Source organism: Meleagris gallopavo, chromosome 1, assembly GCF_905368555.1.
Source record: "Meleagris gallopavo chromosome 1, MGAL_WU_HG_1.1, whole genome shotgun sequence".
NCBI classification, from domain to species: Eukaryota; Metazoa; Chordata; class Aves; order Galliformes; family Phasianidae; genus Meleagris; species Meleagris gallopavo.
The window spans coordinates 173587093-173601932 of NC_139404.1; the positions used below are offsets into that span (position 1 = coordinate 173587093).

A 14840-nucleotide genomic window follows, 5' to 3' on the forward strand; every position below is an offset into this window, starting at 1 on the left:
GTTTCATTCCCCCTTGTCCTGTCACTATCAGACTGTGTAAAATGTTGGTCTACCTCCTGCTTTTAAGCTCCCTTCAAGTACTGGAAGGCCACAACGAGGTCTTGCCAGAGCCTTTTCTTCTCCAAACTGAATAGCCCCAAGTCCCTCAACCTTTCTTTATAGGAGAGGTGCTCCAGCCCTCTGATCTTCTTCATGTCCTCCTCTTGGACTGATTCCAACAGCTCTGCATCCTTCTTGAATAGGACACCCCAGGCTTGGACACAGTACTCCAGATGGAACCTCATAAGGGCAGAGTAGAAGGAGACAATCCCTTCCCTTTTCTTTTTGGCCAGTCCTCTTTTGATGCAGCCCAGGATACTGTTGGCTTTTGGGGCTGCAAGAGCACAAATAGCAACCAATACATCATGGAATGGATCTTGAAACAGATGCATGTTGTCTTAAGCTTAGAACTGAAAACAATACAAACTCAAGTTTGAAGCCAAGCCTTAACCATGATAATGACTGACAAGTTAGGAGCAGTGGAGTCGTAATTATAGGATTCACATAGTCCTATAATTAGGCTGCAATTGCAAATGCTGACCTCTCGGTCCATAGTGGATGAAATGTTAACACTGACTACAAAAATTCAGTGTTCTGGGAGCACCTGTGGAAATAAAGCCAATGATCTGGCTTTGAGCATCAAGACTTTGTGGAATGTAGTTGTCCTTGCCTGCTGATGGCAACACATGCAATTTCCTCAGATGATTTTTGTTCCTAGAAGAACAGTTTTTGCTTATGCATGCTGTGATTTATCAATGAAATCTCTCTCCCTTTTTTTTTTTTTTTTTTCCTTCAGGCGTGGCTTTTGCTCTCACACTGATGGATCTTTCAACCTGAAAACTGGGAGCAACATAGGAAACAGGATCCAGAGCATCATTGAGCGAACAGCCATCATCGAGGGCAAAAACAAGGTATGATTCCTAGGTGTAAATAATCTCTCTGTGTTAGCTGAAGTGGTATTTTAAATGTTGTTGAGGTAACAGTGGAGAAGCCAGTATTTTTTATGTTGTTCAGATCTGAAAACCTGTGTAGATGCAAATAACTCCCACATTTGCAAAGACAGAGATTTGTTATCTATCTGCTGAGATGCAGAGATGTACTTTTCCTGCATGCAGTCCTATTAAGGTAAGTAGTGTAATTATATATATATATTCAGCTTACTTAGAGCTGGACTGCAGCATTCCAGGCACCTCAGGAGGAGAGAGGCAAGGCTTCAGGCCATCATTGCTTCGTTGTGCCATTGCACAATTTCCTGTTGTTTTTCCTATGAGAGTAAAACTATTTACTCTCATTTGAAAGTTTATTCACGGATGTGGTGCTGGGTTATTAGAAGACCAAGTCTTGCAATAAAAATTTTAAAGGGACACATTAACCCAGATTAAGAAGCAAAGTTTAAGAGAGATCTCACTCAGAGACTGCATGATGGGTTGCACCCCATCTGCATTAACTGCTCATTGTTAGGTGTCAAGTCCAGGCCAAGCATAATAAGGCGTGGGAAGGGACAGGCACTTCTGAAGGAGCACTGAGATAGTCATGCTCTTGAGGGTTCATGGAGAATTCTCAATCAGCCAAAACCTTTAAATCAAGATGTTTTCCTGGAGGATGCCCTAATCAGATGATCTTTTTTTGGTTAGGCTTGATGCTGGTTTGATGTGGTTTAGCAGCCCTTGCCTCAGAGAAGCTCAGGAGTTGGTGCACAATGCTGTGTCACGTTCACAGCCTCTGCTGTTCACTGATTGGCTTGGTCTGAGGCAGGAGCAGCCGATGAAATTATAAACCTGAAAGCCTACCCTATGCTAGAACTGTTATTTCCAAGGATACCAAAATACTTGTCATAATTCTAGGGACACTGGGGATATAGGTGTTCTTTCCTTGATGTCTTCTTTCAGTCTTTTCCATGTGAAAATAAATATAAATCATAATTACTCTCACACCAAGGCCCTTTCACACACCGTGGAATAATTAGGGCTTTGAACGCAGCCAAGATTCATGCCTGGGACTGAATTTTCTCCTGCTGTTGTATTATTTAGGCAGTACCACAGGTGTTCATGGCACAGTGCATGGGAATGTGCTGGATCCCAGTGAGGCATTTGCTCTATTTAGTTGGCACCCTCTATATGCTTAAAGATCAAGGCAAAGATGGGAGCAAATGGCTTCTTGGGGGATACTATTGTAGGAAAGCACATGAAAGCTGATACATAGGGAGAGATTTGCAGGAGGAAAGGGAAATCATTTGAGGCATGGAAGACAGAGCCTATTCCAAAGGGGTAATGATGAACAAAAACTCATGAGAACCAGTAATTTTCCAGAAAAGATCTAGGTAGCTTCTGCTTACAAGATCTAACAACCAGACCTCATTCTCCTTGCGTGCTGCGTGTTTTGAAGACAGCAGAAGAGGAGTGGCTGAAATGTCAGACCAGCTTTTACACAGCAGCAAATAAATTCCTCCCTGGAGGAAGATGCTAATAATGGGTCCTTGTGGCAGAACTGCAGATTTTGTTTGAAGTCTTTGGCAAACAGTCCCAATTTTTTTTATATCTGTCCAGAAATGAACAAAGATATGATCTCTGCATGTGTTACATGGAAAGAAAGTTTTGCAGCGAAACATAGCAGTTCTCCTTATTTTTCCTCATCTTATTCTGTTTAGTTCATCTAAGTAAGTCCCATCTTGCATTGCCTTATCCCTTCTGATTCTGTGAGGAAAGGGAGGTTAGTGAAATAATCTCTTTTCCCAGATATTTCAAGCTTTCCTGGTTGCAGTGCTGTTCAGAAGAATGTAGCTTGCAGACAGAGGCTTCTGCCAGTCTTCTGGCTTGCATGACATCCTTGCTAGAATCGTGCACATCATCTGCGGTTTTCAAATACTTAGCTTGAAGTGAATTCTCTCCACTTCTGAGAATTATGTTTCAAAGGTTTCTTCATTTCTGTTGCTCTTCCATAGCTTTCCAGGCACAGCTGGACTGCTATTATAAGTAGAAAATGCTCTCTAAGCCTGCGTTTCTGGCCAGAATAAGTTACATGATTTGTGTGCACGCAGCTGCTCTAGAGCATCCAGGATATTTTTTTTCTCTGTGAGAGTCTATAGCTATCACTCTTTGCAGGCCAAGATTCATTCTTGGTCTCCCAGAGCAAACTCAAAGGGACACAGTTCAGACAAAACCCTTCCTGATGGGCTAGAATATTGTAAAACTGTTAATAGCACTGAGCTCATTGAATGCAGCACGTCATCACAAGTGTCTGGCTCTGATGAAGTGTGACTGCAAGTAGTTCTGCTACTGCAAACAGCTGAGAACAGCTCTCCAAGGCACTTCCACATCAATGGAGTCCTGCTATCTAAACAGTGTCTACCCTGTTTCCACATCCGAGCATAGCAAGCATGGTAAAAAAAATCTCAAACTCAATGGAAACAACAAAGTAGTAGGAGACAAAGCAGTAGGAAGTCGATGGAGAGACTCAAAAAATGGCACTTCTGGGTTAGCATGAAAGCAGAAATGGGGATGACCACAGGATATTATTGTGATCAAGGGAAGAGATGAATGAGGAATGCTCACAAGGTTTCTTTTAGCTCTCAAGGTAGCTGTTTTCGCCTTAGTCAAAGACCTTGTACCAGTTCCTTTGTTTCCTGTATGTAAAACACCCAAGTCCCTCTGAAAGTTTGGCCTGTTCTGGTAGTAGGTTGATTGGTTGTTTGTTTGTCTACGGTTATCAAGGTAGCCACAAGTATATTTTTAAAGTCAGAAAAACCTCAAACCCTGTGTCTGCATGGTTAAAGTAATGCAGGAAGCTGCCCTGAGCTACTCTTCTGGTGACAGAGAGAAACTGTGACAACTGTGTTTTAGTAACATTTCCTTTGAAGCCTTTCTAAGCAGACATTGAGAAATTCAAGTGGTATAATGGAAAAAGTTTGTAACAGAATTCATAACACTTAATCATAAAACAACTCTTGCACCCAAAGTTTTCGTTCTCATTTTGTTGGACATTATCAATGACTTTCTACAAAACTGAGTTATTCTTAGACTTGTAAGCAGATCACAAACTCTCTTTTGTCATTCAATTACTAAAAACCATCACTTCTCAATGTTCTCAATCAAAGCTTGCTCCAACCTGTAGCTCAGGGCTAGTACTGATCATTATTATTCTTAGCATCTGTGGTTTGTAATAATACCAACTGTAAATGACCTGCAACAATGAGATACAAAGAGCTCAGGCACTCATTGGTAACTCTGCAGTATACACATGCCCTCTCTGTGCAGGCATTGGGAAGACCACATATTGGTTTATCAAAAGCTTTGAAAGACGGCACAGAGAGCTGTAGCAGGGACTGTACAAAGATCCTGGGAATGCAGAGTGTACAGAAGAGGGCCAGAAAGGTGTTTACAGATGAGTGAAAGTAGATGTTGGTCAAGAAGAAAGGATGAGAATATCAACAGAAGGAGGTAGTAGATAGGAGGGCAAGTGTGAGTAAACAATACTAATGCATGAAGTTGTGTTTTATCAGGTGTATGTGTATATTATGGCCTTTTTTTTCCACTGCATTAATACTTTACTGACCCACAATTTTAATGGTCCAATCCTCTGTGAATGAAAAAACCACCTGACTTAAGGGAAAATGGAAAGTAATACCCTGTAAGAAGGTTCTGTAAGACCAAACCCAGGCTCTTTCTTGTCCACCTTTGGGTTGGCTGACAGTGATGGATCATCCACCCGTATGCTGACTGTGGGTTATTTCAGAAAATGTGACAGTCCAACACAAAGGTGGGGAATTCAATCTCTTTTGGACTTGATAAAAAAAACTGTGGCCATGGAATATATGGACTAGTCCATCTCTCTAGCGTCTTCTATGCCAAGCCCTAAGCCTTTCTCTCCAATGTCTTCGTCTTACAGATGAGACAAGAAAGTTTATACCGTGTCTGACTTGAGTCCCTGGATATACCAGCTGACTGGCCAGCACATCCATGTGGGCTGGCTAACTGGCACGCAATGAGCTGAACAGCTCATTGCAACGGCATTCATTTTGGTCTTCCTCATTTACTGGCAAATGGTTTTCATGAAACACTCATGAGGTCTCATGAGTTTATTTGTCAATTTTGGCTGCAGCTGGGACACTGCTGAGGACAAAGAACTTGCATAGAAATGGGCAAACAGTGTGAACTTCCTAGGAAGCCATGCTAAAGGTAGCGCCGGGAAAGCAGCCTGCCTCCCTTTCAGCACATTGTAACTTTCCTTGGGGCCTTCCTGAGCGCTACTAGAATCGCTGTCAACACTTTAAAAAAGAAGTCTTAAAGGTGACAGCTGAGCCAAGAGCTTGGTGAGATGAAAACCAGAAGAACTTGGCACCTGCCTCTGCTGAGCTGCATCTCCCTGCTGAAACACATCCCCTCCCTTGGTGCATAAGGGAGGCGGGAAGCAAAATTTTACTCTACATAGGCCCTTAGAAGGAGAGTAGGAGGTACCTGTGGATCTGTAGCCATCTGTATCATGATCTCCCTATGGGTCTGATGGAAGAATTCAGTCTCAGCCTGCCCAACAGGCAGTACAATATGATGCAGAGGGAAATGAGCTCTGCTGTTAAACAGCAGTGATTTATCTGTCTGACTTGAGGGGAAGAAAGCACTTATCTGCATACATTCATGTCCTGCTATTGTAGATATTTTGGTGTTTATTCTGTGGACATAGTGGTGGTTCTGAAAGTGAAGCATGGTATCCAGATGTTTTGCATTGACGCTTCTTTCCAGCACAAGGCATGCAGATGATATGTCTTTGCCATAAGCAGAACAAACCAGTGGTGTCCTGCCAATATTTCAACATGTATCTTCCTAAATATTATCCTTTTATCTAAAGATAAATCCAATGGGATAAGGAGAGCATATATGTAGGAAATAAACCTACTTTTTCAACAAATGTGTTTTCTTAAAAGCATAACTAGAAGGGAATCAACAGTGTTTGGCAGACTTACACTAACCTGCTCGATGTTGAAAGGATAGTTTGCCTTTCAGATGTATGAGCATTCAGAGAAGTTAGCAAAACAGTCTCTGAATGGAGCATGTGTATGCATGTGTCTGCAGAGGCCTTCTAGGAGTAAGGAAAGAGTAAGGCTACTTACTGTTTGCTGAAACTTCTACTTGCTGCACTGTCATCAGCTGGAGCTGTAGGAATCCTCTACTTAAGGTATATGGAAAGAGAGAAATTCAAGCAGGCACACCAGGGGAAAGACCAGACAATTGCGGTCCAACCACAACAATCATCCTCTTGCTTTGCAATGACTTCTGAGGTCTTGTTCTCAATAGTCTCCACCACAAATAGATCTGTAATTTCCTCTTCCATCTCAGGCTTTCTGCTTTATACCTCTTTCATTTGTTGGCAAATGCAGCAGCACTGTGTGATTCATTTCCCCAGCCCCTGGCTCTGAACCGAGTGTGTAGCGTGGTGCTTCAGCTGAGATGCCTGCAGGAAGAAAAGATCAAAACTTTGGTGGTAAATAGGACTTGTGGGCAGATGAGCAGATTCAATGTGTCAAGCGTGCCCGGGAGCCTTTGCTCCACTCTGATCATGGCAAAGCAGTTCTGATTTTCTGTATATGGTTGCAAATCCATGGCTTGAAACTTTATTGCAAAGCTAGGCAATACAGAGATGCAAAAATTTGTATCTTGCTCCTTTTGCAGCAATAGCTGCATAGGAAAACTACGCAGCACAAGCTGACCTAACAACCATAATTACTCAATAAACAACAGCTTGCCAGGCTTAGTTTTGTATACACTGCTTCTCGGGTGGGTTTTGGCTGGCATCCACAATGCAGAACACAGACTGCACCACTGGAGGGCTCACAACCTGTTTAAACAAATGTTATCTTATCCTTATGACTTATTTATAAACTAGAAGATTTATGCAAAGACATTTTGTCTCTAAAATACCCTGTTTTGTTGCAAAGTCACTATTGCTTTTGCTAGACACTACGGCTATCTCTGTATTACTCAAGTAAACATACCATTGGTATGGCGCTAAGGACTGCGTTCAAAACATTTGTCTCCCATGCTCTCCAAAGACCATGGGAGTGATCCTTAGCCTGTCCCAGAGTAGTATTTGGGACAATGCAAGTTGGCCAAATCCAAAATAACGTTAGGAACAAGGTAGCTTTAAATAGCTATATTTCAGTGCCTAGAAATTTCCTGTAAAGTCTTTTAGTATACAAGAAAAGGCATCATCTACAAGCAGTCTAGCCAGTAACTATAGTCATGCTGCTTGAGTATGATTGCAAGTGTCATTCTGAACATAATGGAAGTAATAATCACAAAGTTGTGGAATGGAGCAGCAAAACTCAGATAAAATGAGCATTTTTTTTAATTAAAAAACTGAGAACTGATAATGTCAGGACAAAATACAATTTGATGCTACCCTCAAAAAAAAAAAAATCCAAAATATTGAAGTACTTGTGGGAGGAGTAATTGTCTTGCATTTTTCAGTCGCAGAAACATTCTGGTTCTGTTTGTAGTAGGACCAAGACAGGTGCCCTGGAGTCAGAGATGGAAAGTCTCATTCTCCTTCAATGTTGTTTTGGATCACAGATCATTGCTACCTGGGCAAAGGGGTTCTGAGGTAGCACCGAGTGACACAAGAAAGGCTGATTTTCTTGTGGAAAGACTGGGATGGCAAAAGCAACTTTTAGCCACCTATGTTAACCATCTGGCACATGTTATGGAACTTTCTTCTCAACACCATTTCGTCAGCACTGATGAAATGACTGCAATAATCCTGCCTCTGAGCCCTATGTCCACACTGTATGAGATGATGTTTAAAAATTGGAAGGAGTTGAAAGAGAACAACAAAATACAGACAGGGCTGGACCCATGCTTTATAATTAGGAATTTGAAGAGGTCAACCTACTGAATTTAGCAAAATAGCATCTTTTTTTTTTTTTTTTTAAGGGCTATAATTATATATCTGGTATTACTGAGCCTCTTTCAGAAGAGCCAAAAATGTAAGTTAGAAAAATTTTAGGTGGAAATGAGATGCTTTTTAGTAGTGGATGGGTAGGTGGCCATTGAGACAGCTTAGTGTAGAGGTGCCATTAACGTCAATAGTTTTGAAGTGGGATAAGGCAGTTTTCTAAAATAAATAACCTAGCCAAAATCAAACAACTTGACTTCACTATGTTTGCTTGCATAAGAGGAAAAGCAACAGACTCTTTCCACCAAAGAATGTTTGGAAACCAGAAAATCTACATTATTTAGGGATACAGTAAGGACTTTGGGGATTGCCATGAAGTCTCAGAGTAGGACACACAGAAGCAGGCAAATGGTCAGCCAGAGCTTATGTAAAAACATAGATAACTGGTCCTTGTTTAGCACTGACTCATAATCTTGTGCTTGTCTCTGAACCCCCCAGTCAGACAGTCTTAAAATAATGTATTAATTGCACAAAAATTGCTTTGAATACTTTTAGAAAAGATAACTAATTCCAGACAACAGGATTCCACTGCCACACAAATTATTTTTGTCTCAATCCCAGTTTTTCTCATTACTCCAGTCAAAGTATGTTGTTTTATGGAAGAACTGAAGTGGAAGTAGACAGAAATTTAAGCTGCTATTGTATCTGAGAGCATGTTTTACTGCTGACCCTCCAGTGCATGCCCTCTGTCTCAGCTCCATATCAGGCTGTCACCTCGGTTGTCTATGCATAACTTTCTTCTCTCACTTAGTGCCCAAGACATTAGACCGTGGCTTTCCATCACCCTGAAGGTATAACTCTTATTACAATGCTTTTTCTAAAGGCATGTCAGTTATCATGCCCTGGCTTTCCAAGGTCTCATCTTGTAAATGATATGTATACCAGTGCATGAAAATATATTGTATGCCAAACTTCTTAAGATGGTGGTAGAATATAATGTAAAGGGATGCAGTGTATTATTACTTAATATTAGAAATACTAAGGCCAAAAATAGGAGAAAGTCCAAAAGAGAAGGAGTAAACTTCTCTTTTCCCATGTCATTTCTCATCTAACACTTACAAGAGAAAATGAAAGAGAAATGAAATGCATGGAGTGCTAAACTTTTTTTCTCAGTGTTATTGAAGTGTCTGAAGCACTCCCCATCCATTCCCTTTGCAGTCTGGCTGGCCTACAGGGTGGTCATCTCCTTGGGCAAACCATCTTGTGTCACTCTTCATCTTTTGAGGCTTATCATCACATTAGCAGCAAGAGATAAATCAACCTGAAAGATATTCAAAGATTTTTGGCTATGACAGCTCTGATAATATAATTGTCTCTCAAGGAGCTTGTTTCCTATTATTCTTTCTAAACTTTATACTTTGTTAAATAACTTCAGTGGTGACTGTCACACTATGAATGGAAAGACTGAAATAGGACTGTCACCTTAGGAAAATGAGAGGGGAATCTTTAACCAAGCTCCTGATCCAATGAAAGCTGAATATCTTCTATTTTTTTGCAGACTGCTAGCACGCTTGTTGTAGCTGAAGCCAAATCTTCTGGAATCTACAGCTGCGTGGCATCCAACAAAGTAGGAAAAGCCGAAAGAAATGTCAGCTTTCTTGTAACAGGTATGATCTACTCTAGTCCTATGATTATATTTGTGATGGATTTTTCAAATGCCTAAGTTTGAGTATTGTTGCAATCTGTGCATTTGTAAACTTATCCCATGCTTATTGGTGTCCCTGGGAAGGGTTTGTGACAGCAGCTAGTTTGAATTTGTAAGAAAGGCACCAAATTTGGTAAATGACTCATGACTTCAACAAGAATCCTTGCATGACACAAATTCCTCCCAAATATAGCAACCTGTAATTCCTCCTTTTAAATCACCTAGTCTCTGCAGTCACTCCAAACATGCAGTGCTAGTGCATTTTCACCCAGAAGTAGACCTTCTGAGACACAGCCTTGGATGTAGCTTTGGTCGTGACACTAAGGCTCATCATGTTAGCATGGTTCCTTTTTTTTTCCCCATCAATATATAAGCATTTGCAGGTTTAGAAACAAACTGAAATTATTTGACCTCAGGAATTACTGGGAAAAAAACTTCACGATTTTAAGAGAATAACTACTGCTTGATTTAGCACCATAATATTTGCAGTTGCCATCAAGAAGCATTTGTTTTCTAGTGAAATATTTTATTTTGGTTTTGTTTACAAAATGGTAGTAGTTCATAGAGCACTTAATCTAATGACAGTTCTCAAGATAGGCCATTAAATAATGTAACCCATTCAGAAATGTGGCAACGCCCCCACACTCATTCTGTGAACCAAAAACTTTGTTTCTGAAGTGTTTTGGCTGTAATAGTACATATTGACACATAATTGATCCTAAATTAACATGCTGTTTTAGCTGTATTTTCAGCTTCATGTGAGGACTTTTCACATAACTTTGAGCAGTAGCTGAGAGTCACTCACTGAGGTTGTTTCTCATTGAATGTGCAAGATAATGAATATGAACTTCTCTAGCTCTTAATTATCAGTCTTCAAAATGTCGCATGGAAGACCCTGGAACCAAACAAAGTTGAATTTTGATTTGCAATATGCAAATCTCCCTTTCAAAGTTATGATGACTGTTTCAGACATTTTAGTGTTGTGACATGAGTTACATGGGTTAGTTTCCCTTTCTAGACCTCACATTTTCAGATCTTGACCAGGGACTGAAGGAAATCTTTCTCCTTGATACCAGAGCTTGCATGAGAACATGCAGAATATTAAGACTTTCCTTTGAAGGCTCTGGCATTGGCTGGCGTTCAGAAGAGGAGTGGTTTCTTGGCTTGGAACCTCTTAACAGCTTGACTGGCAATCTTTTTATATAGGATGGTGATGCTGAAAAGCATTTTTCCTTTGAGTTCCTGGAGCTAAACAACATAAACTGCGAGACATGGAAAGTCCTGCTCATCTGCTGATGGTCAATTGTGCTGATTGAAGGCAGCTTATTTAAACAATGCTGCTTCATTCTTACAAGAATGAAGTTAGACTCATTCTTCTGTGCACATAGTGTATCAGTTGATTGTGTGGTGTAATCATAATTCTCCTCTGTCAGGCTGAGACCAAACTGCTTGTGTTTCACTTCAAGGAAACAAATGCGTAATTTCTCCAGGATTCACTGAAATACATACAGAGGGAATTCAAATCATGAGCCCAAATAATGCTGGATGTGAAAGAAATGGGAAGACACCACAGAGTATTTACTTCTGATGACTTCAAAACCAATATTTTGGGTCTTGTGTGACAGCCTGGGGTTAGTTTATCTCATGCTGTTGGGGCTGCTGGCACCATACGAAGCCAGCCTGAGCCACACAAAACTGAGTGCAAGAGGAGAAAGTGTCTAAACAGAGAAGGCGATCCCTTATAGGAGGAGGAGCTGCTGAGGAACAAGCCAGAAAGGATCCCAGAGAGTAGAGAGAGACAGGAAGAATCCCATTTCTCAGAGGCAATCACGCTCAGACCTTGTCTTAAGGAAGAGGAAAAGCTCCAGTGGAGCAGCTGTGGGGGTGTGAGGGATCTCTTCCCGACAGGTCAAGACTGCTGGGAAGGCAGAGGAAAGACAGAGACCACCCCAGCAGGCCTAGTTCTGCACTGTCAGCCCCATTATGGGAAGGCAAATGTGAGTTTAGTGCAAGAAAGTGTAGCAAAGGGGACCCAGTAAAAAACAAGCCCTTATTTTAAAATTAATGTACATCTCTCATTATTTCTGGGCTTGCATGTGTCTTTCTGGGAGATGCGAGGGTGGTATTTTTTTTCCACTCTGTGCCTGAGAGTACAGGACATGAAGTCCAGGGCTCTTGGTAGCTTTCCTTTCCTTTGGCTTTTATCAGATGAAGGGCATTTTTGGGGTGCTGGCACACTAACCTGTTTCTAATCCTAAACCTGTGTTTGGAGTACAAAAGCAGCTGTGAGTCTTACATGCAAGTGATATGGAAAGATGATTTCTGAGCTTTCCTTCTTGTTGATGTTGAAACAATCTCTGCAACAACACCTTTATACCAAATTCAGCTGTGGTAGCCCCCTTCCCTCCAGCCTGCCCCTTTCCCTACATTTTGGGCTGTTTTGCTGGCACACAGCAGGCTCATGGGTGTGTTTGCAATTATACAGGGTAAAACAGGAACAGTTCAGCCTTATCTCCCTGGTTTCCCAATGTCACTAAGCGCATTTTATTTTGAGATTCCTGATGGTGCTTGGCAAAGATAAACAAAATCTTCCATCAGGAAACCTGGGAGCTATTTCCACAGGAAGCTTCAAATCACTAAAGTAAATAAAACCGTTTTACATTATTCCCTGCCACGTTATTTAGCTAGCCTGAGCCTGTAACAATTGGTGAGAGGTGTCATATATTAGGGGGCTCGTAGCCTTTAAACAAATTATTCTCTTGGAATCCTGTGTATTCGCCTTTGTCCTTAGATTTATTCAGAAAATAGTCTTCACAGAAGACACATCTAGGAAGTGTTCCAGACCTAACAATGTGGAAGTAGTTGCAACTATATTGTTATGCTGGCGTACTATTCTTTTATGTTGAAAGTAGTTCATTTGCCTCAGACCCAGGGGATCTTTAATTTCATCTTTAGAGTTTCGCTTGACACTTCTTAGCTCTTTTCTGAGCACTGGCATCTGCAAAAGCCCCAAATTAGCAGCATTCCAAACCAGTAACCTGCCTTTCCCAATGCATATCAGAACAATTTCAGATATTATGTGAGTAAGATACAGCAATTTTATAGATCAGAACACTTACGCACAACCAAAATTTTGCACCTTGATTGGATTTAAGTGCTCCTGAACTCAATGGTTTTTAACAAAATCAAGTAGAGAATTCACTTCATCTAACTGAAGTATCAAGGTCCCATGATAGAACAGAACCTCTGGAATTTGGCTCATCCAAAGATGATGGGCTGCATTGCCCTTTGGAGGTGCCTGCATCACTCCATGGGTTGTAAGCCTTTGCCCATACACAAAACAACTGTATTGAAGCAGATGCTACATTTTAATGCTTTACAATAAGTATGTTTTTTTCTCTGTAGAAATAGGTTTATCTTATTACTTTCAGTCAACATATACTTAACTGGGACTAAAATCTTGCTCCACATGCTCTTCCATAACAAGGAGGATGCTGATGATAATCACTTATTTAGAAGTTCATTAAATTTAAAGATTTGTGTTGTTTTGTTTGATGGGGAGTGGTAAAAAGGGGATGCCAATGAAATATAAAAGGAACAATTCAGCAAATAAGATTTAAAATCCAGTATGGCGTTTTAGTATTTCTGCTTGCATTAGGATAATCCTTGGATTGCATACATGCATACCTCCCTGGAATACATCTACAGTTAGAGGGATCTTCAATCCCTCATTCACAGGAATTCATTTTTCCTATGCTTAATACTCAATACAGAAAAGAGACACAAAGATAATTAAGAGAGTTAGTGATGCCAGGCCTCTATGAATGCCAGTGGTGAGCAGATCATGTCTGTTGATCCTGTGGGAGACAAGGTAGCTCGATTTGCACTAAGGGGATTTAGAGAGTCAGTAGAAGCTTTCTGGTGGATTGGTCAATCAGTGAAAGAAGTTACTGAAAGAGTGTGTGAGATGTTCTTCACTGGAGACCTAGTCTTCACTCTGCTGCTGTGACATTAGGACTGAAGTGACACTTGCATGCGTGGAGCTGAATCAAAGCCTGTGCTGATCTGTTCATGCTCTAAGAGACAAGAAAAGAAGGCAAAATTCTCCCTTGTGAAAGATGAAACCATTCTTAGAATTTCTAGGCGATTTCGCAGCCAAGTGCTGTAGCAATTAGCAGTGAGAGAACAATTGAAAACGGCCAAAGCCGATTTCACTGAGAGGAGAAGGAAATGACTTTATCAGAATATTGGCTACAAATAAACCAGGAGAGGTTGCATTCTAGGAGAAAGACTTGGAAATGTTTTCTCTCAGGAACCTGCCTCTACTTTCACTTACGCCTGCAGCATGCCTCTGCCTTGCTCAAGGGGTGAGGCTCAGTGGAGAGGTGCTGGAGGTGGTCAACATGACCACGGGTCTGCACCTTTCTCCTAGTGATGTAAATCTTACAAGCAGTTGCCCACATGTCTTCACCAAAGATGTTTCTTTCAGCTGTAGGATGAATTTAACTGCTATGAACTGTGCTTAATTTTAAGTCATACTCACGCTTGGGAAATGGTTGGTGCAGTGGTTCTTGGTTTCTCTCAGGTAGAGATATTATTCACCTACATTTAATGCCAAGAAGTCTGAATACAGTGATCTTTGCCTTGATACTGCCTACACCAGCTACCACCAGGCCAGAGGGCCCTGACTCTGCTTTTCTGCCATGTGGCCAAAGTGTTTTATGTATATGGAAGAAAATATCTCTGTTTTGAGGGAAATTCAGGCATATAACCACATATTTCATGGTTTCCCCAGATTTTAAGCGTATTTAAGAAATTGACATAAATTATCTTACTACTCATCAATAATGAGAGAACAACATAAGTATGATTATTTAGTGCCGCAGTATTTTTCTCTCACCATCTAGATATTCATCTTCTCTTATACAGTTCACAAGCTGCAGCTGAGACCAGAATTTCTCCCTTTTTTCATAGTCCCAGCATGCTGTCTTTAAATAATTCTGCTTTTGGTACCTTGCCCCGGTCTATCTTGCCTTATCATAACATTTATACAAACTCAGTACTTCCAAGAACGGCTTCAGTTTACACCAGATGATGTCCAACCCATGTGTCTTGTAGCTCTAAGACAAATTGTCAAAAAGCTGGAGCCTAGCATGAGAAAGGAAAGCTGAGAGACTTCAACAGGAAGACAACGACATTCATTAGTTCAAAG

The 14840-nt window shown here is 40.9% G+C and overlaps 1 protein-coding gene across 1 annotated transcript in view; it reads left to right on the forward strand.

Annotated features, from left to right (window-relative positions):
• Nucleotides 1-14840, forward strand: part of FLT1 (fms related receptor tyrosine kinase 1) — a 103918-nt gene that overhangs the window by 50046 nt on the left and 39032 nt on the right. Inside the window, exons 11-12 of the mRNA XM_085216089.1 lie at nt 836-950; nt 9482-9590. Coding sequence (XP_085072215.1) covers nt 836-950; nt 9482-9590 — 224 coding nt within the window. The remainder of the gene's footprint in view (nt 1-835; nt 951-9481; nt 9591-14840) is intronic.